Source organism: Colletotrichum fructicola, assembly GCF_000319635.2.
Source record: "Colletotrichum fructicola Nara gc5 chromosome Unknown KSG_Nara_v1_contig06, whole genome shotgun sequence".
In the NCBI taxonomy this organism is placed as follows: domain Eukaryota; kingdom Fungi; phylum Ascomycota; class Sordariomycetes; order Glomerellales; family Glomerellaceae; genus Colletotrichum; species Colletotrichum fructicola.
The window spans coordinates 1,184,049-1,209,048 of NW_027094056.1; the positions used below are offsets into that span (position 1 = coordinate 1,184,049).

The 25,000-nt window shown below is 53.3% G+C and overlaps 6 protein-coding genes across 6 annotated transcripts; 3 read left to right on the top strand and 3 right to left on the bottom strand.

The window, feature by feature from the left end:
• Positions 1-2,336: 2,336 nt before the first annotated feature.
• Positions 2,337-3,323, top strand: mtfA (C2H2 finger domain transcription factor mtfA; the record flags this gene model as incomplete). Its single annotated transcript, XM_032022764.1, has 2 exons — positions 2,337-2,538; positions 2,602-3,323. The coding sequence occupies 2 exons, from the start codon at positions 2,337-2,339 to the stop codon at positions 3,321-3,323; spliced, it is 924 nt and encodes a 307-aa protein (XP_031880451.1).
• Positions 3,324-11,407: 8,084 nt separating this feature from the next.
• Positions 11,408-11,632, top strand: CGGC5_v010621 (uncharacterized protein; the record flags this gene model as incomplete). The annotated part of the gene is made up of 1 exon (XM_032022762.1): positions 11,408-11,632. The coding sequence occupies one exon, from the start codon at positions 11,408-11,410 to the stop codon at positions 11,630-11,632; it is 225 nt and encodes a 74-aa protein (XP_031880449.1).
• Positions 11,633-13,037: 1,405 nt separating this feature from the next.
• Positions 13,038-14,652, bottom strand: CGGC5_v010622 (uncharacterized protein; the record flags this gene model as incomplete). Its single annotated transcript, XM_032022761.2, has 5 exons — positions 13,038-13,083; positions 13,211-13,539; positions 13,588-13,766; positions 13,890-14,422; positions 14,477-14,652. The coding sequence occupies 5 exons, from the start codon at positions 14,650-14,652 to the stop codon at positions 13,038-13,040; spliced, it is 1,263 nt and encodes a 420-aa protein (XP_031880448.2).
• Positions 14,653-15,779: 1,127 nt separating this feature from the next.
• On the bottom strand, positions 15,780-16,072 carry CGGC5_v010623 (uncharacterized protein; the record flags this gene model as incomplete). Its single annotated transcript, XM_066152392.1, has 2 exons — positions 15,780-15,940; positions 15,994-16,072. 2 exons carry the CDS (start codon positions 16,070-16,072, stop codon positions 15,780-15,782), a joined length of 240 nt encoding a protein of 79 aa, XP_066008259.1.
• A 4,082-nt stretch (positions 16,073-20,154) lies between these two features.
• CGGC5_v010624 (uncharacterized protein) lies at positions 20,155-20,469 on the bottom strand (the record flags this gene model as incomplete). The annotated part of the gene is made up of 2 exons (XM_066152393.1): positions 20,155-20,363; positions 20,421-20,469. The coding sequence occupies 2 exons, from the start codon at positions 20,467-20,469 to the stop codon at positions 20,155-20,157; spliced, it is 258 nt and encodes an 85-aa protein (XP_066008261.1).
• A 1,523-nt stretch (positions 20,470-21,992) lies between these two features.
• Positions 21,993-22,860, top strand: CGGC5_v010625 (uncharacterized protein; the record flags this gene model as incomplete). The annotated part of the gene is made up of 3 exons (XM_032022758.1): positions 21,993-22,125; positions 22,182-22,483; positions 22,534-22,860. The coding sequence occupies 3 exons, from the start codon at positions 21,993-21,995 to the stop codon at positions 22,858-22,860; spliced, it is 762 nt and encodes a 253-aa protein (XP_031880446.1).
• Between the last annotated feature and the right edge of the window lie 2,140 nt (positions 22,861-25,000).

Genomic DNA, 25,000 nt, shown 5'->3' on the forward strand with positions numbered 1-25,000 from the left:
ATGCCAAGACGTGCCGTTTCCACCTCATGGACTTTGCCGTTAAGCTTGTCTAAAAGAGCAGCAAGATGGGCGACAATCAAAACAGAAGAGCACACATCATTATGCTCTCTGCCGCTCCTGCCTGCTTGCCTTTCCTTTCTAACCCTGCAGCAAATCCGGAACATTATTGCAGTTAATGTCCCATGATCGGGGGTTGGGGGGAGATGGGGGTTTGCTGCCGTGGGTGCTCCGGCACTGACCTCTTCCACCCCGGATGAGCGGCGGACATCAACGTAGAAACAACATATCGTGTGCCAGGAGATGCCAGTTGAGACAAGATTGGGATCATCTCGCATCGGCGGCAAGTTGAGAAAGAAGGACAAGTTTGGATCTGACAGCATGCATCATGAACATGCTCCATCCCACAGATCAGGAGGAATTCTGGAACAACGACACCAGTCATCCGAACATGGGACCCAGCACGGCACGTCGAGGCACCGTTGCCCCCTCTCGCAGCCTTGGGATGACGTTCTGGCATCTGCACACACGAAGCAGAAGCGACGAACGGCATAAGATCAGCTCGACAATCCGGTCGCAGCACAGGGCTGGCAGGGTATCGATGAAGCTCTTGGGGCCTCACACGCCGCACGCCCCCCGACGTCAGTCAGGTACCAGAGTCCCCCGTTGCTCGTCTCAAGTGCGTGCGTGTGTGCGGAGCAGCAAGAAGAGTCTGTGGGTGCGTGCCCACGGCTGGCCATCCCCGTCCGCGAACACCAGACGCAAGATGAGAGAGCGACTACGAGAACAACCTTGCACCTTGTCTATGCCGACCCCTCGGGCCCCTGTCCCAAACACACAAGCCTTCGTGACAGGACAGGGGACACTAAACCCTGTCTGCCCCGTTCTCGGAACGGGACAGAGATCCAGATTGGGAAATGGTGGCCCGAGTGGTGCCATGCATAACAGCTCTGGATTCGGATTAGCTCTGGGCGTGTTAGCGTCCTTACGCACCACGGCCGTGGGAGGGGGGAGCATGGGAGGTGTGGGCAAGGGTGTGGCATGAAGATGTGTGTGAGAGAGAAGGGCAAGAGGGCGTGTGGCCAAGACATGTAGGGGACTCTCTCAGTACATTCCCGTGTGGGAGGAGAACGCCTCCTCGTTCTGAGAGAGGCCCTGACGAGCAGCAGGGGTGCCGTGGCAGACGGCTGGGGTGTCTTCTGGACCAACAGACCCTGCCGTTGCATAAACCAGTGACCGTTTGACCTCGAGCGATCCCATTGACGTTGATCCCAGACGGGGGCCAGTCTCCCTCGATCTCACCCGCAATCCCGGCTGCTGCCACAAGCCAGCAACACGGATACCCATTACCACCAACCAGCAGGCACTCGACAGTCACTCTCTTTTCTGCCCAGGGAAGAGGCAGACAAGACATTGCTGATGTTCTCGTTGCTGCGTATTGTGCCCGAGCAGTAGCAGAGCAGTATCTTGATCATCGCCATCATCAATAACAACAACATCGACCATTGCTGAGGATCCCAAGTCAGAGAACACAAAGCGACCACCCTTAACCCCGTCATCCCATAATCCAGGAGACGCTATAGCCAGGAGGTAGGTTCAGGTTCAGGTTCTCTCTCGCTCTCATTCTTCTCCTGCCTCCCTCGTCGAGTCCCCCAGTCATGTCTACCTAGTACCGATGACCCCGTCTTCCCTCCCCTTGTCATTCAACCTCGCAGTACGACGAGTACGTACCGTGTCGATGACCCAGGACGAGGACCTTGGACTGACCCTTGCTTAGCTGCCACCGACTACAACACACCCATGCCTTTCGTCTGGTCCCAGGCCTGGCGTAACGGTCCCAGGACTTATCCCACTCTCTCTGCCTCTGACCCACACACAATTTGTGACAGGCGATTGTGGCATCCCATCCTCCAGGGATCATCGTGTGGATTTACGCTTGATCACCCATTCCACTCTGCTTCGGGAGATCTGATATACTTGCCTCCCCCATCTGCCACCTCTACTCCATCCACCCACCAACAAGCTTCTTTGGCCTGGCCATTTCATACTTAAACTATCCACCCTCCCCTTCCCCTCATCGAGTTCCTGTCCTGGAATCTTGGAATCCTCCGAACCAAAAACAATCTCTAGTATCCAGCTGGCACTTGGGCTAATCACTACTCTACACCTAATACTTGTTGTGTTTCTTAATATTCAACGCCGACAACCATCGCCCTCTCGTCATTCACCAACCGACGAATACCATCAAGACAAACGACCAAGCAAGGAACTACTACACGCCAGCAAATCTCAGCAAATCAAGTCAGAAAAGACTTTTTTCAGTCCTCTAATCAGCAACAATGGCGAGCGCTTTAATATCGAACCCGTACGCTGCTCACCAAAGCGCACACTACGGCTACGTCCAACCGCCTCAACCTCCTCCTTCGCCCCCCATGGACGAGACATCAAAGCAGTGCTCTCTCCCCTCCATCTCGAACCTGCTCGGCCTCGCGGACCAGGGCTCTCCCACATCCGAGACTCACCCTCAAATCCCCCAACAAGGTACGGAGCGAACAGGACAACGACCAGCGAGCCCAGCAACACCCAAACTGACTCACGGAACAGCTTCCTCCCAAAAGTCCGAGACGAGACCAAACTCCTCTCACTATGGCAGCTCCGCGATGCGAGGTCTCCCTCCCACGCCGCCCATGAGCTCTGACGCCTCCTTCGACGGCTACAATTCGCCCTCGACAAGATCCGTCAGCCAGCTCTCCGTCGTTTCCCAGCCCCAGAGCAACTACTACTACGAGTCGACGCCTCCCCTCGAGGCCGACGCCCACCGCCCCATGGCTCCCGTCGTCTCGAGGGTCCCCGTCCAGGCCGCCTACGCCCAGCCTCAACCTTTCCCTCCCGCCTACATGCCCGCCCAGAACCCCATGGCGGCGTCCTACTACCCTCCCATGCAGCCCACGCCTCCTCCCCAGGCCCAGATCCAAGGCCTCTACTACCAGCGCCCTCTGCCCCAGCAGTTCCCTCCCATGGCCGCCGTCCCCGTCGGCATGGGTCCCAACCCGGGCGCCAACCCGTGGCAGCACCACCACTACATCTCCCCCTCCTCCGCGGCGTCCTTCCCCCAGAGCCAGGACCGCTACATCTGCCAGACCTGCAACAAGGCCTTCTCCCGCCCGTCGTCCCTCCGCATCCACAGCCACTCCCACACCGGCGAGAAGCCCTTCAAGTGCCCGCACGCCGGCTGCGGCAAGGCCTTCAGCGTCCGCAGCAACATGAAGCGTCACGAGCGCGGCTGCCACAACTTCGAGAGCGGCAGCAACGGCTCATCAATGTAATCTGTTGGATCAAGCCGCCTTGATCCAATCTATATAACGGACTTTTATTGTTCTTTGCTCCATTTCCATTACTCTCTCTATATCACGACCAACAACGACAAATCGGGGTTTATCCAAAGGGGATGGCTAGAATCAAACATGGGTTGGCACACACACAAAGAGTCGGACAAGAGGGGTGGGCAACCGGGGGGTTTCCGGGTCCGGTTTCATCGGGAAAGATACCACGTGGTAGACGACTACCACGACCGCAACTTACAATCACGCCTTGGAATATCAACATCAACACACAAAATACATAATCAGCAACGAGGAACACAAAAAAAACCACAACCAAAAAAACAAAAACATCAACGAAGGCCCTTGTGCTATCAAAAGGCGTTTCAACAATGATGGGGCGGACCCGAATTCGACGGTCTGCCTCTCTGGGAAGAAAGAGTACGCAACAGGAGGGGGACGACGAAATCTTAACTGGGATGATATCGGAAGGGGAGGGGTTTGGCTTCTCCTTCATCGACATGTGTTAACTCGGGAACAAACTTGTTTTACTGGAGCAAAGAGGCGTGAATCATGGGGCTGGGGGGCAAAACAACTGGCAGCGGACATGAAGTCCCGCCAGGCAATGACAAAACTTGGCATTTACAGGAGTTTTTTTCTTTTCACAGAGTTCAGTGTGGTGGTGCGTGTGGTTCAAAACCAAGTCGAGGTCCGGGTACATTTCCCCCTTGGCAGTGTTTTGGAGTGGTCTTTTTTACTTCACTTATTTCCTTATTACACCTTCGTCCTTTTTTGGTACAAAAATTATGTACGATTATGTGGTAATGTATATAGAACGGAGAAGAATCCTCACAGAATCGACAAGAAGTGGTCAAACCAATTATCGTTCCGTTCCCAAATCTTGTGATAGCTTGCATCATCGCTACAAGTAAAAATTGGGGCTCTTGCTTGGTATGGGGGATGGGGGGTGTTCCTCTTGTGTAACCTGGTCACATCTTCGTCTCAAGTGTTGTGGCGCGTGTTGCGCTTGCGGGTTGTGGGTGTTCGGTTTTTTTTTTTCCCCCTCTGTCTTAAGGTGGGCTTGTGTCGCAGTGAGGCGAACTGTGCCTGTTGACCCCCAGCAGGAGGAACAGCACAACACAGCAGAAGGGCGAACAAATGACCGAAGAACCGGCTTGATCCGAGCATCTCGCGCATCTTCCTTCTTCCCAAGCGAATGAACACACAGACATTTGGTAATCACAAGAAACATCAGTTTTACTCGGTTGAGACCCAGTGAGTTTAACGCATGAGACCGGACGGAAGCCGCGCCGATCGCTTCATCGTGAGATGACAGCTCGCTGACACATTTCGAAAGGGAAGAAAGGGAAAAGAAAAAGAGCATATCCGAGTCGAACTCCTCGGCCCTTCTCCGTTCCACCCCTTTTCTCCGCGGCGATCTTCTTCTCTAATTGGGCCTGCCTACCAGGTTTGTTCCGGATGTGGCAGCAAAAGTAAAAAAGAGGTGTGGTGTGGTGTGGTCTTTTGTGATGCCGCGGAGAGAAGTGCGAACAGAGACGAGACTGAAGAGGGGAATTGATGAGCACGGCAGAGCAGGGTAGGACGGGCCGGGGTTCGGGCGTTTTGGGGGAGGAAAGGGCAGATGATCGACGCTGCAGAAGGGTGTCACAGCCTTGGGATGAGACAGTCAAAAATTTACGCTTAAAAAACATCCAGCCTTGAAAGTAGTCGCTGCTTGCTTGCTTGCTTGCTGTTGTTGCTGTTGCGGTTGCGGCAGTTGTGCCGTCAAAGCGAGAAGTAACCGTCTGAACAGAGTTGCTTCGGTAGTTGTTGCTTGCTTTTCTTCTACTTGACTTTCAACCACCCCTCTTCCGTTTCGGCCGGTCTCTGGCGCGTGCCGATGATCCCATACTTTTCAAGATTGTCCCGTTCTTCCGACGAAAGAAAGGTTAGAAGAGGGGGGAACATGACTTGAGAGTTTCCAGCTGTTCAGCTGCACCGTTGCTGAAAAAGTCATGCGGGGAGTTCAGCAAACAGCATTGGTTGAAGTTTGTCGGTCTGTGTGTCCGTCGTCGCTCTTTACGATTTTGCCTCTCGCTCTTTCGCCTCATCGCTCCTCTGTGACTGACTTTGGGGGGACACACACACACACACACACATCTTACTTCTTCAGCCGATGAAACGAACTGGAGACCCTCAAGCCCGGTCCTGGTCCCGGTCCCGGCCCTTGCCTGACATCCCATCCTTATCCCGTCCCAAAGTTGACCACCAGAAAAAACTCCCCTTCAGCTTGATCATTCTGATACTGCTACTTCCCTCCACGCATTGAACGCACTGTCGTTGCGGCTCTGTCGCTGGTTGGCTGTCCACCTGCTCTGTCAGCCATGTATAATAAGGCTTGATGTGTCTCGTGCACGTCACGGAGTGGGCTTTTCTTGACTTCATGTTTCCAGCTTCTGTCTATCTGTGTGTGTCCGTGTGTCCTACTTTCTCTAAATTTGCTGCTGCTGCTGCTTGCTGCTCATGGTCTGCTGTCTCGCGTCGGCTAGCACGCCCGAGGCCGCACCACACACTCTTTCACTCGCATCAGACACCAGACGGGCCCAGGGTTTGGGCAGAGAGTAACTATGGTAGGTGCGCGCTGGGAAAAGTCTTGGCCGCGACCAGCGATCTGTTACGGGTGTGGTTAGGAACTGGAGTGATGCTACCTTGGCCAACTTTGCATCAGCAGCAAAAAAAAGGGGATGCCTTTTGCCTCTTGCCTTCTTTCGAATTGGGCTACGAATACTGCGTACACAGCCTCGTTCAGCCAAGAAAACCCAAGTTGACGGTAGTCTCCTCTTGGGATAACCGCCGTAGCAGTGCTAAGCGCCGATGCTACCGCGGGACAACTGATACATGCAAAGTCCGAGATTGTGCGAGAGACTTTGTTGTTGTGTGGGCACGGCGGCAGCAAGTCCCTCCCTCCAACCCAGCAGTTCGTTCAACTGGTCACGCGGCTGGAAGAAATGAAAGAAAAGGTACATCTCGGCCCACGGCTTCACTGGCTGGTCCCCATCACCCCTTGTGTCTCCTCTCCGATTGTCACTGGGAAGTATAGTAGAGGACCACCAGCTGGGGAGCAAAAGCTGAACATCTGACAGGCTCAGCCAGCACCAGTAAGTAAGAAGATGCCAAGAAAAGTGTACAAAAAGGGCGGTAGTAGGTGTGGGGTTGGCAATTGAATGGCAAGGAATGCCGCCACGCCGATCTGCGTGCGATTCGGGGTGAGGTCAATAGGGGGGAGAAACAAAACCTTCAACTCTAAACTGGGAGACGAGATGGGGTGGTGGGCAAAAGCGTTTGGTGGATAGGATAGGCAGCAAGCATTTTCAAGTTCGTTCACCGAAAGAGAGGTACAGGAAGGTTTCCAACGCGACGGTGGCATTTGGAGCGGGAACATGGAAAGAGGTTGTTCTCCTTCTCTTCCTCTGTCTGTGTTACCCAAAGTGCCATTGGAGGCTGAGTTGGGGGAAGTCTCCGGTCGCGGTACTTTGGCGGAGCCGAATTGACGTTTGCCCCTACCAGCGTTGCACCGGGCTCACCACTGCAGCGTGTTCTATTGGAATTAAGTGCGTAACATTGGGGACAGGATGACACGCCCGAAAGCCGTTGCAGCGTGGGCTGAGTCCTGCCAAGGGATGTTGTGGTTGGGGAACAGAAATCGGCCATTAAGCTTCTCGTGTCGTCCTGACTCGGCCTGCAACGTCAAAGTCTCTCTTCGGCGTTGACATGCAATATCAAAGATGCCAATATGGACAGGCCGGACCAGGTAGGGCAGGCCACGAGAAAGCATCGTTAATGATACCTGTTCGTCAGTTTCGATCCATCGTCCTGCCGCGCGCGCCCCTCCTTTTCTCCTTCGTTTCGTCAGGTTATTAAATCTCTTTTCACCTCAATCAAAGAAGAATTAAGACTTCTCCTATAATGATCCGCCCGGAGCCGGGGGAGGGCATGGGGCTTCGGAGAACATTATGTCTTATGATTTGCCCTAGGGTGCATGTCGTGAATGACTCTGTCGAGCAAAAAACAATGATCAGTGATTTTCTGCCCGTCATGAACTCTGTTTGAACACATCAATATTTTAGCGAGCAATCATACTTGTTGTTGTTATTCATATTGGAAAGCTGATTGCCGCATGGAATGGATCTCTGTTTTGGACCCTCAATTCATCAATCTGCATTCATTCGCAATACCAAGCTTTTGCTTCGCTGGCGAACCTACTGGGTAAGGCGTGTGTGTCCATGTCTCTCTTTCGCCCATCTCCCACTTGTGCAGCGGTCGCCGATGTTTACCCAGGGCCGTGGAGACCTTGTCCGCCTAGACCCGAGAGAGCCGGGCTGCGCAATCTCGGGGGGGCTTATGGACGGGGTGGATCTCACGCGCGACCCCCGAGATGAAGGGCTTCCAAGCGCCGGGTCTCAACTTGTCTTTTGACGTAGCGGCATAGTAGCGCTTCTGCTTCGACGATTGCTTGACATTTAACATTATTTTGATCGTTTTGTTATTACTATTACTTCGACACACTTGTCGAGCAGCCCGGCTCCCTGCTTCGTGCCTGATTTACCCGTTGGGTATTCCCTTCAGGCCCGAACCCAGTGCCCCTCCGATCAAAGACTCGACCCGCATAGGGGTGATCGCCATTTCGCAGGCCGAGACAGGCTCGATGCCTGCGGCGCCAGGCACGAAAGGTCTTTGCTGGACGCAGGAACGGCGGCGGCGTGAGAAGGATCTCGCTGGTTTCTGAATAAAGATGGGGGTGGGCTGACGATGACATATTGGCGGATGACGCCGGCAAAGTGGATGATTGTTATTGTTCAACGCTCTTCCTCTCGCCGGGCAATGCTTGCCAGAGTCTTTACGACCAATGCTTGCTTCTGCTGACCCTCGAATCTTGGAAGATTGAACAGAGCAAAGTGCCTTGAGAAAGTGTGAAGCTAGTTTGCTGTGCCCCATGTCTAGCATGAGGACTAGTGTAGCTTCCCTCCCAAATGACCTTCCATCCTCGACGCTAGACGCAGACCAAAATCCTTCTAGCCTGCGGTGCGATCCTCACCGCGGAGGGAAGACCCTTGTCCATCCGTGCGCCGGGAGGAGCGCAGCGGTGGCCTGTCTTTGCCGATTCTTGGGAACGCCTAGGTAGACACAGCCCGGCACCAGCCCGCGAGCCCGTCCTCCCAATGACGCCGTCCGCTGTGTACGGCGGCACTATATGGTAGCTCGACGAGGCTGGCTAGTCTTCTCAGACTTTCTGGACATAATTCGACACTAGAAAGTTGGAAGGCTCGGGCCAAGAGCTGAGATGGCCTGATGTCCGGATGCATCCCCTTTATCGCGTCATCAGCGAATCTCCTCAAAGACTCAGCATGAATATTGACAATCTCGTCTCCGAGCAGAGACCCTCTGGATACCGCCGGGAGGGCTCGTGCGAAAACGAAGAAGCGATCTATGCGTTTCTTTGACGAGGGCGCTTGTCGTTCATGTCGGACTATGATATGGGAGACGCGGTTATAGGGTCTTAAGAAACCGCTACTATTGAGGCGTGCGCCCCCGGGTATTGTTCCTGACGTAGTAGCTGGAATCCTCACCGTTGCAGAGGTGTCAATGAGCGCAGCCTCCGCTGAAGATGAATAAGCCTCGCTACAGCAGGGACCGAGGGGTCAGCGAGATTGCTGAAGCACAGGTGCCAGTCAATGGAAGGGGGATCCCATCCGCCCGGCACGAGGTCCGTCTCTTGTTGACCGTAAGAAAGTTTAAGCAGGCAAAATCCTTGCCAAACTCTAACAGGGGGTCTCGCTGTTGGTCAGGCTGGTCACGTTCCTGCAGAGCCGACTCAGGACCACACTCACCGTCATTGGCAATTGCTCCTTAGAGCCCAGCGTTCCCTGCACTGCAGAACCTCAGACGATTCATTGGAGGAGCCGAGGGGTGAGTGAGGGTGTGCAAGAAAGAAGAGGTGCACCTGTGCTTGGCTGTATATCGAGGGGTGGATGGTGATCTCTGTTATCTTTCCTAGCCTTTCCCTGCTTGGTAGCGTCCGTTCTCCGGACTTTGTAACGTGCGACAATGCTACACGACCACGGCAGTTTGTCGCTTTGGGGAAGAAGAAGGGGTTGTGCGCCGTGCCGCCTTTCCAGCGTCGCGGTGGCGGGAGGGGAGAAAGGGGATTAGCAAGATTGTCACGATCCCAAGGGAGTGTTACGGCCCCATCGGCGCCGTCACGACGGAGAGTCCGTCGAACTAAAAACCAACGTTAGCGCCGGTCCTTTTCCAATGGTAATGAAGACCAGCAGCCGGTGCGGGCCCCCGTTGGACCGGGCCATCTTTCGACTGGGAGTCCCTTTCCATCCTTCATGCCGCCCATCAACACTTCTGCCGCTTCTGCAGCGGCCTTCCTTCGTCTTAGCCAGCAGGCCATTGGCCAGGTTGAGTCGTCTGCGAATCGCACGCCTGCCGCTTCCCACCCCCTCGGCGTGGATGGGGACAAATTGCAAAGTGTTGGAGAAATGGCCAAAACCACCACACGCAAGTTTCAAGATTTTCATCTGATCAACTCTGTCCTCCACACCGAGGTGTGTCCAGGTCGTCTCTTTTTTCCCGCCTCCCAGTACCGCAGAACGGTCAGGCCTGGGCTGATAAGGCCAGCTAAGGTGTTTAGCGTGAAAGAGGGCGGTTCAGACGGAGCGGCCAGTCGTCGTCCGCAGATTTTCTGCTCCCCCTCGCCTGTCACCAGCCACACGACTGAAACAGTCAGATGAAAAGAGACGAAGACCAGCCGATGCCTCGCTTATGCATCATGAGAGACGTCAACGTTTGAGAGTGTCGCCAAGCGAGCTCTAGCTCCAATGCTGTTACGGCACAGACGGCGTTGGACAACGGGGGCAGACGACACAAACGGTCGTTCCCTTTGCTACCGCTCGGACGCCAACGTTGCGATGTCAACTAAACGCCAACTGCAACGCCATGCGCTAGAGAAAATGGGGAGACGACGTCGAAAAGAGGACAAGATGACACGCATCCCGACTGTTGAACCCCTGCACCGGAATCTTGACATCCCATCTGCACCCCTTATGCCCCGGACGATCCTAGATCAACTGATCACCATGATCAACCCCTTCGACAGCTGCACGGCGCCGTGGCTTCCAAGACAACCACCGCACCGGGCTCTCAGTCTGCCAGGGCTTCCAGAGCGCACTTGTCAGCGACTAGCCAACTGCCGGCTGGTCCTCTCATTTCGTGCTGTCTTTAATTCCCTCAGAAAAGCCACCGCGCTCTCTGAGCCATGCGACAGTGCATAGCGAAACCGAGCGGTGAGAGACATTGATCGTCGAGGAATAAGAAACTATCAACTCTGAAGTTCTTCTTCAAAGTCTGGTCCGACGTCGTTATTTTCCCACGGCATGCCTTGCCGTGGCCTTGTCTGCAATGCGTTTCCCTTCTCCGCCTGTGCTCCGCACCCCCCAGGACCACGCCGCCAGGGCCAGCATTGAGAACGGCTGTTGCGGCTACGCCCTTGACTGGGTCAACAAGCTCAGAAAGCATGGCAAAGAGCCTCTTGATGTTCGAATGAGGATGAATGAGACAGTCAAGTTTGGTAGAGGCGGAGAGACCCTCGTCCAGGTCTGTGACAACCCTCCCGTTTCAGGTGGCTGGGACTGGGTTGCTGCACGCAGCCCTTCTCTGAACTCTTGACAGGCGGGATCGCGGACGCCGGGGCGAACTTTGTGCTACCCATCACTGGGAGCTCCTGGGCTGTAGCCTTTGACTAACCGCTTTGTAAAGCGACCGAGCTTGACTTTGAGTTTTAGGTGCATTTTGCTCGCGCTTCGCCTTGTAATTGCTTTCTTATTCTCGTGCTATAGAAGCAGCGAGTATGTTTGACTCGAGCACAGCAATTAAAAACCGCCGACCAGCGAAACCGATCGACGAAACTTTGGACGAGGCCAAGTCTAGCTCGTGGATCGCCGGACGCTAACGCAGTGCCGGGTGGGTGTATCTGTGGGGGGAAAGGAAATGGCGAATGGCAGTGAAGGGGACGTCCAGTCGATAAGATGATGGAGGCTCGCACCCCTGCGCCGACGAACGACAAGGACGACAAGGACGACAAGGACGACAAGGACGACAAGGACGACAAGGACGACAAGGACGACGAGACGACGAGACGACGTGAACGGTTGGCGGAAGATGCCGCCCTGGCTCCTACTTCGGCGCTGACTTCCCTTTCCTCTCCAGCGTGGCCTGTATTGGATGCAAGGCGTCTCATGAATCGAGTGTGACGCACGCATGCACAGTCCGTCTCATTGTGCATGGCGTATGGGCCACCCCTTTCGTCCCAACTTGTGCCCCTTGCCAAATTGTATTTTACCGCAAAGCCGGGGAATCCCATTACGTTTCCATGCCGACTCCGAGCGAGCATGGGTGCTGCCAGACCGTCTTTTTGGTGGAGGCGGCCCTGGTCATGAATATCCTCAGAGGGGGGAGTGGCTGGAAGTCCATGATAACTCCGCTTCCAATGGCCTGCCTTCACATGTAGGGGTTACGGGAAGAACGCATTCCGTGAAGGAAAACAGGGGAATATGGGAGGCAATAATACCCTGAATACCGGGGATTCTCGGTTTGGTAACGTGTTTCGAGAATCTGCTGGATGAAAGATCGTCGATAGAGTGTGCAAATCCCCCGAACCCTAAACCGGAAGCAACAGGCCTTTATTCGCAATGATCCGACATATTACGCAGTGCCGGTAAATCATCGAGGATGGCGGTGAGAAACAAAGTATCCCAAGGCCGTGGAGCAACCCGTGGAGCAAAGCAACAGACGGGGGCTTGTCTCGTGAAGGATGGAGAGGGAGTCCGGTAGCGACAGTTCCGTTCAACAGACTCTGTCCTAATTTTCAGCCTCCCGCGATCCCCGCCGTTCGCCTTGTCACCACCTGCCATCAAGGCGTCAAGTTTCGTCTGTATTCTGTTTTCTACGTCAAACTTGACACAGGCTATGCCGTTGCCACTGTCAGGCGGGTTGAACGCGTGGCATCTCATCTTCGCCGGGGAATTTCTAGGCATCGCTTAGGTCGTTTTGGTCTCAAGTTATTCAGCCTGCCTCGATCTGACAGCCGAGCCTCATGCACTCTGCCACTCATCCGAAAGGAATGTGGGATGGCCAAGCATGTCGAGGTAGCGTTTTCTGGCACAAGACGCATGATACTCTCGACCCCCGTGTGGCTCCGTGATGCTTGTCCCTGAACCATGAACCACCTGGAACGAAGAGCGCGCCAGACACCTGTCAGCCCCGTGTGGGTTCCCGATGCGGGGGACAAAGGTCGGAGGCTGGCTCGTCCGGGCGCAAGAATAGCATCTTGTCTGACGAAAGAATGAGACATCGCCGGGAAGAAGCCCCTGCTGGCATGAAGGATCTGTTGAGGCTCAAAGCTTGGCTTGTTAATCTTCTTTCAATGTCAACGACTGTCATCACTTGACGGGCGGGCCGACTTGTTTCGACTCGTCGCCTCCACGGTGGCGGCGTTTCAACTCTGTAGGTTGCTTGTGTATATATCTTGGCGACATATAGACTATAGTGACAGATGGCGTTTCTTGACAAGGCTGTCTTGACGCCCTGGACTGCCTGTGCTCCGACGAAGTATCTCTCAAGTCATATCTTGTACAGCATCTCTTCCCGAGGGGCGTCTCAATAGCTAGACTGATCGTTCCAGTACAGAGTCTCATGATAAACCCTGCATATGGGTCAGTGTACGCGTGCTATGGTGATCCAGCCAAACCTTCTCGGCTTGATGTGCAGATGAAGCCAGCATATCGCAGGATGGAACGAGCTTAAACAGAATCTTAGCAAGGAAAACTTACTCAGGTCCGGTAGCGTAGAGTGGCCAACCAAGCTTCAAAGTGATGTACTGGATGAGGTGGCTGGCAACCTTGATCTGCCCGACATCCGTGGGGTGCCACTGTGGCGCGATATCGTTGTGCTGCAAGATGCCGGTTGTGTTGAAGAAGTGCGCAAATGGCTTGGCTGGTTTGCCTGTGGTAGATGTCGTATTGGTGATGGCATCCCAAGTGATCGGGTCACTGAGATATTCCTCCGTGTTGAAGTACTCATACACGCTGTACACTTCGTCTCTCAGATCCGTGTTTTGGCCGTAGGTATTTCCATCTTGGAAAAAGCCTTGCCACATTTGCTGGCCAAGTCAGCTTGAGGGCCATATTGAGGTGAGACTTGTTCACACCATGATGATGACCTGTGCTTCGGGCCACTTCCCATGAACGCCCTGGATGAGTTTTTTATAACTCTCCACGTAGGTAGACTTGGTGACATTGTTCGCGGCGTTGGCATCGTTGGTTCCAAGGTTGATGACGACGAGATCTGCAGCTGGGTTCCTGGAAAAGTCCCAAGGCTCAGGGTTGTCTACATTCGTCTTGGTCAGTTGTGTGATTCTTGACAATAACCCAAGTTGAGAATCGGGAGAGAATCTCGGACTCGAGGCGGCAAAGGCTATTTGATGCCCAGGCGTAAAGGCATAACACATACCTCCCCATACCTCGGCTGCCCTCCCACCAGTGTCAGATGTGTAGAACCATTGATGGGACTGCCCTCGAGGATTTCCCCAGCAATCTTGATCAGACACACAGATGCCTGGATACGCTGTGATTGAGTACTCAGTGTTTCCGAGACCTGCACCGACGCCATACGCAAAGCCCGCCAGAGCTTCATACGTGTTGTACATGCCTGCCGATAGACTGTCGCCAATGAATTCGACCCGACGTGGGTAGTCTGGAATCTTGACAAGCTTCTCGCCGGCAGCCACATGAACCTTGTCAATCTGTACTCCATATGCCCAGTTTGTCACTCTCATCTCGAAAGTAACGGGGCTGATGGGACCTGTGAGTTCAACTCCCGGCGTCTCGGGGCTCACAAAAAGATGCGTGGCGTCCGCCGTGACATTGGTGTGCATCCAGTCTAACCCAGCAATTCTGTAGGCAACCAGAGTGCTGTTGATCGTCTCGTTGCCGAAAGTGACAGCGACGCTCTGACCTGTGAAGCCAAACTTGATGCCTGGACCGCTGCGACATATTAGATACTCAAGAGTTTCTGTACTTTGGGGAGAGCAGGCTCACGCCCACCAAGATATCATCTTGGAGTCCCAACGGCCCTTGTAGGAGATTTCTTCCGCGTCGGCATTGTAAGTCTCATACTGGCCGTCTGCTAAGTTCACTTTGGTATCCGGGAAATCAGTGATTCTTGGACGGCCATTCTCAAGGATAGTTGCTGTCACGGCAGATGCGCAAAGCATGAGTGTCGCTAGTGATGGAACGAACATCATAGCCACAGGTGCCTCTCAGTCAATCGACTGGAGTTGTAGAACGAGTATCAGCTGCCTCAATCAACGCAAAGGCCATGATGAGCGCAATTGACACTTCTTATATGAATGCGCGGCCTGCAGCTATGCCTAGTTGATGTTGGCCCCTCATTGCGATATCGACTGGAGATCCGGGACGGCATAATAAGGACCGAGATGAGCGGGAAATCCGTCACTTTGGCCCAAGACTTGTTGGGGTGCATGCAGAGAGTATTCCGGCTATTCGGATCGCGAACCGCTTCCGATAGCTGATCTATTTTTGAGGGCAAACAGCGAACCGTCGCCAAAGTTGCTGAGGGATGAACACGCTAGAGGTTTTCTTAAAGTGCACCAAGTTGCTCTCTTCAAGCATTTCGACAAGACGCTTCTTGTTCTGAGCAGGTCGAAACCAAACAATACGAAACAAAAGAACCACGGCTTCGGTAACCAACAGCTGGCGAGCCTCAGTCAGCTGGGGTTGTCGGATTCGCGATTCGGCTCGTCGCTAGAGATATCCGGCGGAAGGAGACACTCCGTGCCCAATTGGTGCGAGCATGTGGTCTGCAAGGTGTGATGTAATGTGGGCCGTCGGCGCAGGCGATCTCCTGCTGAGAGGGACGTGAATTCCGGGGGAACATGTGCGCCAGTCCGGACCGGCCGCACGGGGCGGGGCTTTGGGGGCACTGAAGGACGGCAGAGCCGTTGGGTTGTATTGAAGCTAGACGGGTTCACCTCTGGGGAAGTCGGCACTTTTTAGCGACAGGGACCTATGTGCCAAAGCCGTAGCGTCCGGTCTCCCTCAGGCAACGTGGTGGGTTGGCCGGGACACATGGTCATCGGCCTTGTTTTGTGTGCGCTCATCGGATGGATGTGCAGACGCGCGCGTAATGTGAAAAGCCAACCTTTCCTGGGCTGGACGTCACAGAAAATCCAGGAGAGAATCAACAGACGAGGGCGGCTAGCAGCAGCGATCGTCGAGATCGAGGCTGACGCCTACGAAGCGCTGAACAAGGGGGAGGGGGCTCCCCAGAAGCCCAGAAGCAAGCGCCCTGCAAGGTCCGATGTGATGTGCATACGGGATCTCAATGATTGCAGCAATCAATCTGGCTGCCCGCGTCCTCTGCATATGATGAGGTACGGGATCGCACATTTAAGCAGCATTTGACCTGCAACCGTAATGCAAGGTCGTGCGTTTCAATTGGCGCTCGTCGTCGGGCAAGATTGTCTTTTTCTGCATGTTCTCCTGGCATGGCTTGTTAGCACTCGACCGACTGCTGCTGAGAAGAAAGGTCCTACCAACACCAACACGAACCACCGTCAGGCCACGGAGAGAGCTGATTGTCGAGCTGGTGCCGAGGTGAGGTGTCTGAGCCATGTGTGTGGTGTTTTGAATATTCCGCAGACCGGTAGTATCAAGTAAGGTAGGACGCCGGTGAAGTAGAAAAATCAGGTGTTCGGCCAGCAAACACGCTAGAAGCAGGCCGTGTTCCCCGGAGGGCCGGTTGGAGGATGGAATGAAGCTATCATCCCTGCGGCAAGCTTGCCCGGGTCTCAGGGAGGGCACTGGCCGCCTGGGTATCCCCACGGAAAAGGAACAGATCCCTTTGGACAGCTCGGTTGCCGTGGCTCGTGGTTCCAAGGTTTCGAGACGAACAGACCGGCAAGTTGCAGTCGTTCATTGATGCTCCATCAAGGTCCATGTCTCTCTTCGCAGGCGAGGTTGCGAGGTTGGGATGGGGGATTGCGGCCGAAATGAAGAAACGGTGTGAGCCAGTTCAATTTCGGGGAACTCAGAAGATGCCACCCGGTGTTCAGCGCAGCGCAGCATCGGGGACGCGCACAAGGTAAGAAGAAGAGGTTCGGCCGAGGGACATGCATCAGGAAGAAGATTGCCTTGAAAGGTTGGTGGTTTGATAGAGGAAGGCAGGTACGAAGCAAGGTACCTACCTACCTACCTTCCTTACCTACCTTACCTTACCTTACCTACCTAGGGAAAGAAAGCATCAGGTGCGCCTTCCTTCCTCCCGGGCACTTGGAATTCTGGCAAGCGCGACCCCATCGTCACACCGAGCTGCATGGGCCCAGACACCACCTACCTTCCTACCTCACATTCGTTGCTCTTGCTTCCTGCCTCCTTCCGTGTAAGAAGGCGCCAACGACGGGGCCGACCTCCCGGTGTAGCTTCCTTGACCGTGTCCTCACCTTAAATATCGTCCCTGCCTCTTTTGCCTCTTCGCATCCAAGGCGACCTACCGTACGTACCTGGGGCCCTTTGGTTCTTCTACACGACTCCTCCCGACTTTGGTTGCCTCTTTGTCTCTCGCCGCCATCATCGTCCTCTCTGACTGCTGCTTCTCACGTCACCTCACCAACTAATTACCCGACAACCCCTCATTTCCTTCGAACCATCCGCAACCGAGGTGTTCGCAGTGTGCGTGGTGTCTCAGTTGCAAGATAGCGCAACGATTCCCTCCCACCAGCATCCATCACACCCACCGAAATCCCATCATCACGAGCGCCGTCAATCGCCATCCAGATAGGAAGGCCAATAATCTCTCAATACCACCACGGCGGAATCCCGGCGCTTGTCTCGAATTAACAACAGCCCCGAGGGCTGCCACACTGTTCCTGTTTCCCTCTGCACACCATCTGCATCTCGAATCATTCTCCCGCATCCATTGCGCGACTTGATGCTGCTGGAGACTCGAGACACTGGAAACCTCAACCAACAACTCCCTGTCCTGCTCTCATTGCCGGCTCAATTCCCGTCTCGTCTTCGCCATTATTAATGGCTAATCACCCAAGACAAGCCCTACAGCCACCTCGCATCAAGTTTGCTTTTTGCGCCGCTGCAGCATTACATCGTCGCCGTCACTAGCAGTTGCGGCGTCCCAGGACGTGGGAGATCGCCTGTCAGCTGATACCGAGCTTCCTCCATTGCGCAAAGGAAAAAAAAGAAACCACACCCGCAACCAAGACATCCAACAAGTCCTCGCTTCTTCCAATTCCCGTGCCGTCATCAGGGACCGTCTTTCCTTGTGTCCCTTGCGCGCCGACGCTTTTGCGCTCTTTTTCCCCCAACAGGTCAAAGCGGCCGAGACCTGGCCCGGGCCTGAGTTTGGGTCACCAAAGTCGGGACCTGTGCGGGTAGTAGAGCATCGCGGTGTTAGAGCGTGCGAAGTCACCGGTTGTGTATCACCAAAAAAAGGTCCCTGACGTTCAAGCACTGTCTCTCGGGCTCCCTCCTCCTCTTCTCTTGCCCTAAAAACCCCCCTCCTCGAATTCTATTCCAAGACAAAACCTCTTGTCTGCGACTCTTGGCTACGATCATCTCTGTCTTGTGAAATCCTCCAGCCTTTCGCGCTTTCGCAAAGCACTCGGTGCCAGCACGACGACGAGCCTATCGATCCTCCTCACCCTTCCCGGGCTCGAACTCCGACCTCCGACCTCCAGCAATGCTCTCTGTCGCCTCCTCGAGATCATGACTTTGTGCGCGCTGAAATCGCCCAAACAAAGGCCGCTACGTTTCTCTGCTCCAAGTAAGAGCACATGCTATTCGTCGCATCCGCAACCGCAGCTGCAGCTCTCTCTTCCGCCCCCGACTGTCGTCGACCCCCTCCTCTCCCTCGAACCCCACCTCCGACAGGGACAAGACTCCGAATTTCATCGACGCCGCTGTAGCACCACTGGGGAAGGAAGTTCCATCAACCATACCCGTCCCACACCGAGGCGCATCACCCACGAACGCTAGTCGAGCAACCGACCAACTGCGCACGGTGCGCTGCACCGAGCCATGTCGACTACCCATACGAACGCGGTGCCGGACTCGCAATTGGGGTTAAGCTATGAAGAGGTTCAATTACTGCGCCAAGGCCAGGCCGCGCTGGGCCAGGGAGCTGGAGGGGGCGGTTCGAATTCGTCCCGCGCGGCGAGCCGAGCTTCATCCCAAGGCTTGCTGCTGCTGGACAGCACCTCTTTAGCAGCGCTAGGACGGTATTTTGACCGCGTCATGAACCAAATCGAACAGCAAATCATCTACCTCAGCGAACAAAGCCAAATGTTCACCATGGCTCAGTTCGACCGAGCAGGCAACCTAATCGAAGGCGCCGACGCCGAAATACAGCGTTACCACGAAATCCTCCGGCAACTCGACGAACTCGAGCTCGACTTCGATCGAATAAGACACATCAAGGAGATTGTGAGGGGATACAGATCCAGAGTTGAAGAGATGGAGCGTGAACTTGAACGAAGTAGTGCCTCGTCTTCACGGCACAGGGAGGGGCACCACCATTCCTCCCACCGACACGGTCACTCCCACCGCCATGGCCATGAAAGCTCCCGCAGACACAGGCATTGAGTTGCTTGGCAAGCTGCGTACATGCAGACTTGATGGCTCACGATCTCAGCTGGCAGGAAGCTTACTATATGGACGTCCTTACACTGTGCATGGGGAAAAGTCGTCTGAGGATGTCTCATATTTATGTTGGGGGTAAAATATTGGTCACACGGCCGCCATAAAATCACAAAAGGTCAAAAGGCCCCTCGTCCCAAGCGGGAACACACAGCACCGCGGGAGCAGGCGCCTGAGCCACACTGATGGCGGGGCTTTCGTGTACTCTGGGTTGTGCGAAAAGACTACGTGAATGATCAAGACGGAGGGCCTCGCGGCTGGAAAAGATGGAATAGCCTCACGGCTCGTTGGTTTACTTTCATGGCGTTGAATTTTCTTTCCTTGTCAAGCCTCTATGTTTCGGCGGTTCATGACGACGTTTTCATCAACAACTCGGTTCTTCAAAGCTGGAAAAATACCCATCTTCCTTTGTATTGCGAAAAACAAAACTCAAGCCTCACGGCAATGTAACATGTTTCGATTCTGTTTCGATGGCAAGGCCAGCTTGCCGCTACCTAAGATGACGAGTTACGTTTTCTACTCTGTAGTATTGGTTTTCTATCTCAGCCTGATCTCAGCCTGATGGAGGGGGCACGGACGAATTGCCCAAGACTAGAGGCTGACGTCCAATCCCATTCGAGTTTGTATGAAAAGTAATCACCCCCTTTTTCGGCGTACCATTTAATCAGACAATTCTATCTTTCTCAACCTCTGTGTCCGCACTGTGTGCAACGAGGAGAGAGAGGAGGGAGATTTCTGCCCCTGACGCAGTTGGATCGCAGTTGCGAAGCGCTTAAAACCAAGGCTCGGGGAACCTCGGCTCAGAGATGGCCGGCGGAAATGTCCTCCCCTGGCCTTTTACTGAAGAATTGCACCATAGTTTTGCTGCTGCGTTGCATCCTGGCTGCGCGTGGCGTCATCGTCTGCAGGCTCATAAGCTCAGTCGCAATATCCATATAGCAATCTCACGCGGTTGGACGAGGTGTCGTTCGGAAGAGACGACGTGATGAGAAGAGGCTTGGTGGTTTAGTAGACTTGTTAAGTTGGTTGAGCTATGGTAGGCAGACCTATTCAACGTTGTCTATACGGCTGATTAACTCCATATTATCGTCTGTATTATGACTATCGTCGTCCTCGTCGTCCTCGTCGTCCTCGTCGTCCTCGTTGTCCTCGTTGTCCTCGTTGTCCTCGTTGTCCTCGTTGTCCTCGTTGTCCTCGTTATCCCCGTTCTCGTTGTTGTGGTCCCTGTCGCCCTCGTCGATGCCGTCGATGCCGTCTATATCGTTATTAGTATCACTGCTAGTATGATCGCGATTGTCTCTGTCGTAGTCACCACAATTTTCTATATTTCTAGCAAGGCTATTATTATTAGCAAAACTCATTATTATACATCTTGCTATCGCAAATGGTGTCTGTCTCGCAAGACATGTGCTCAAAACCTCAACCATCAAGCCACGGATAACAGTACCAATCCGAATGATGGTGGGAAGACTAAGATCCTGAGGTCGCAAGCCAGGCTCAAATGCGGTAGGCTGGTGCAACAGCTCAAAAATATCTGCGAGGCTGCCGTGCTGACGCCAGGAGTATGCTACCGCTTCTTAGGATCAACATGACTACCTATCCATGGGATCACAGCCTGGCCTCAAGGGGTGTGACCCTCCCAGCTTGCACTGGCAGCCTGCTTTGAATACTGAGAAGGCGCTTCAGCTGGCAGGCTATGCTTATCTTGTACTGCCACGGTCGTCATCTTGCATGCTGCTAGGAATGAGGTGACCATCATGTACGTAGAGAGGAAATATCTCCTCCTTGGAACCACCGCATAAAACACCATCCTCACCTCCAGTGTTGAAGCGGTGCTCTGTTCGACAAACCCTTGCTCAACTTTTGACAAGATGGAGCTTACCTGCGGCGGTAATTGTACGAAAGGCGTGGACGACCCAACGGATGCTGACATGGTGGGATTCGGGGTAAGATATTCGCTATAATGCTTCAGAGCCTGGTTGACGTTCCACAAGGTTCTTGCTGCATTCATCTTCCCAGTGATTGCATCTCACTTCTTTGTGATGTTATCCTACATCACTAGCGATCATAATCCCAACTGAGACGCTCCAGCAGAATGCGGCATTCATCCAGATCAACACAGCCAACTGGACAAAACGATTCTCCGCCGGATAAGGCCAAGTCCTTCCAGATATAGACTTCTGTACAAGCTTCAGTATCAACAGATCATTCTCCCACTCAGCGACCAGCTGCTCATCACCACACTCATGCTCATGATCGCCTTATACAGCCAAATATGTACCATGTCAGTTTTCACATTCGACGTTGGATTGAATCTTGCTTGGGTATTAGCAGGAGTTCACATGGACTGCCTCGTGGCGCTCTCGAAGTATTTTCATGAACACAAAACCCAAGCCAACTTCCGAACATTTTCCATGATTCTTCTGCTCGTCTTTCTCCTCGTCACCGAACTCTGTTCCTATATCATGTGGGAGAATGGTTGGTTTCAGGTCGCCTCGTGCGCATTGTACTTCCCTCTGCCATTCAACACAGCACTGAATAGGGCTGCTTGGCTGGCCATGTGCTACTGGGTAAGCGGGGGCTACTACGACTCGATAGTACAGCTTCGTAACGCCACCGAGGTCTTTACACCGGCTTACACCACGGTCATACGCCTGACAAGACTCTTTTGCAGAAGTCTTGAACGAAGAAAGGCATTCGAAGCGATAGAGCGTAAGGAAAGAGCTAGAGTGCGCTATGAGTACGACAGATCGCGCGGCAAGCTTAAAGAAGCGCATCTGTTGTGGTGGGAAAGTGGTGGACTGCCCTTCCAGTGCTCCTCGACGATGTATCGGAGTCTGTATGCTAGGCTATTTACACCAACGTCAGCTTCACAGTATACAACATGTTTAACTTGATCCGGGTGCTCAAGGCCGATGAGGTTGATGCTTCGCCGCTCAAGGAACCAAAATTCGGTCAGATCATGCCGTTGATCATGCCTCTGATCATCGTCCTTGGTGTGTTCGAGGCAAGTAGTAGTATGTGAATAATGCTCCTAGGCCTAATTTGCGGATATTTGCTGATTATTTGAAAGACAAGAACGAAAAGAATCAACGAGAGAGCAATGACGGTGATCAGAATTTGCTACAAGCAAGCACTCACGATCCCGTCTCTAACCACCAACTCCACAATACAGCTTTTGGACTGCCTACAAGAGCCCGCACCACAGGAGCTGAAGGTCCTTGGTCCCGTAATCACACAGATGTGTCTGTTGGGTCAACCGCTGCCGCAGCTTCTCATGGGATCCAGCAACCTCGAGTCCGCAGAATAGACTACGGAGACGAAGATGGCATACCACTGATAGCGCACACGCCTGCGACAACGGCAGACGACCAGGTAGGAATCTGCCGAGCAAAAATAATTTTCCTGGGCTCACTGGATGACAGAATTCTCATGCTCCTAACCCAACAATTCAAGCGGCTGGGGATAAGAAGGAAGCGGAGTCTAGGATGCTGCTAGCGCAGACTGTTTACGAGCAGGTGCCTCTGTTGTGTACGTTTATGCTGGTTACCGTGGCTGGGCAGATAGGTTTCATCGCCGCTTTGCTGATTGATTACCGCTGGACCGTCATTACCTTTTTCATTATCAACTTTGGTTTCGGTGCTGTGCAGACTTCCATCGCGCTTCGGTGGCTGTGGCAGGCGATGATGAAGAGGTCAGAGGACTCCGAGCAAGGCACAGTAGGATCGACAAGGCAGTGGCATACAATATAGTTCCATATACCTTATCACGGTTGAAAGCTTCGGACCGTTAACAGATTCTGTTATGCGTAAGTACGTATTTCCTTTTCGTGATGATCGAGGTGTTCCTCCTGTAGAAGCCTTTACTTGCATCAGTGCAGCACAGGCGCAGGTTGCGTTCATATTATCGAACCATTATCGAACAATTATCATTTACTTCAATCTTCTGGCTATCTATATCTTCTATGATATTATAATTTCTAACACACCATTTCTTCTCAAATATGCTCACTTAGAATCAGAGCCTCATACGCGAACTGACTATGTTTGAAAACCATTCGCAGAGGCCATGGCCCAGAAATCATCTGACACCCGGTAAAATTCGTCGAAGGTTCCATATGTACCCAGAGACGTATCCGTGGGCCATAAGTCATAGTTACAGCCGTCATCCGTCTCAACAAATGTCGAATGCACCAGGGCTTGACCGCTATCCATAGAAGTGCGCCCTTCGACGACGATCTCATCCCTCAAAGACAAGGCTTGAGAAGATGTCTGACCGCGAGATTCTGGGGTAAGTTGTGCGCCGTGAGTTGGCATCGTACTTGAATTGATCCCAGAGGTACCGGCCATGTGATTTGTATGAAAAGTCGATCTTGGGCCGTTACCGGTGGGGACATCCTCCTTCGGATTTGCAGATTCATTCGTACCTTTAAGTTGCTTGACAAACAAACGCCGGAAAATACCTAGCATTTGACGTCGCTTGGCCCTAGGCAGTGGGCGGCCACTTATCGCCTCAACTTGAGAGAAAGTCTGCTCCTCGAGATCTCGCGGTACATCCTGGGAGAGAACGCGTTCAACATCGCTCGGCGTCATCTTGAGAAGATCACCCTGCCCGCTCTGGCTCTCAGAGCGTGCGTTATCAGCAGTGTGATATGTGTAGTCTGTTCATTATTAGCACTTTCTGCGTGGATAATGGTATGCCTGGGCGGAAGGAATGCAGCGTAAGCAGTTATTAGATTTGGCTTACATGGTTGTGGTACCGCGACGGAGTCTCCAAAAAGAATTCGGAAAATGTGTCCCCATTTATCTTCTTCTGTCTTCAGGTTGTTGCGTTTCCGTTTTTTGCTTCTCAAATCCTTCTCTTGATCGCTATCAAAACCATCTGCTGTTATGCCTTCAACCACGTCGCAAGCAATTGGCTGACTCAGATGCTTCTTCTTGTCAGAGTTCTGTGAGAACATCTCGCCGCAGCGCAGGCACCTGGGCTTCTGCCTATGAGACCTGTACAGATGCTCTCTGAAGTCAAGACTTCAAGTATCAGATCGGAAATCGCATATCAGGAGCAGTCTTGAGACTGTCATTACTCACTTTAGCCTGTGTGTAGTATCATAAGCTGTGCCGCGACAGGTTCTTCGTTGTCCATATGTCTCTGGGTCAAACTTGAAATAGGGGCAGGCCAATTGCAGGGGTTTCGTAGGTTGATGTTGAAAACCTGGTGATAAAATTTGCTCCTCACTAGCTGTCAAGTCTTTTGGTTCTTCTAAAGTAGAGGGGCGGAGGCGGCCGTCTTCACGACGCACCCGGCTTTCGAGATCATTGCTGAGATATGGATTGTTTCCCAAAATAGGTTGGTGGGTTGCTTCTTCGCGAATTCCTGGTCCAAAAGGGGGTTGAGATGTTGTCTGATGCTCTGAAGAAACACGCGGAGAACTGACACGCTGATGACGGCCATATTCGGGAGGTTGTGAGAAGTCAAGTGAGTGTGAATTCACAGTAACATGCGATTCCGCGGCGTAGCAGGCGTCAGAGGCGAAATTGCCAAACTCATTTTCGAAGAGACTAGTGAGTGCAGTCCCAAAGTCATCTTCATCTGCGACCTCAAGTGACCCACCGCTTTCAAGACTCGGCCTCGAATCCCGAGGTGTCGATAACGCATCTAATTGATTAACTGAGGAAAATTCGTCTGCTGCTTTCCTAATGCTTGTTCATACCTTGTATTCTCTTCTCCTCCGGCTGACGAGGAGCGTCTTTGTGGTGTTCTTGGTTCGTATCAAAGCCCAAAGGTGAATCTCGTAGCTGACAAGAACGTTGCTGGAGATGTTCATGGTCATCATTGGTGGCACCCTATATCTTCAGCTTGCATATCTGACAGTTTTGAAGCCAGCACGCACCC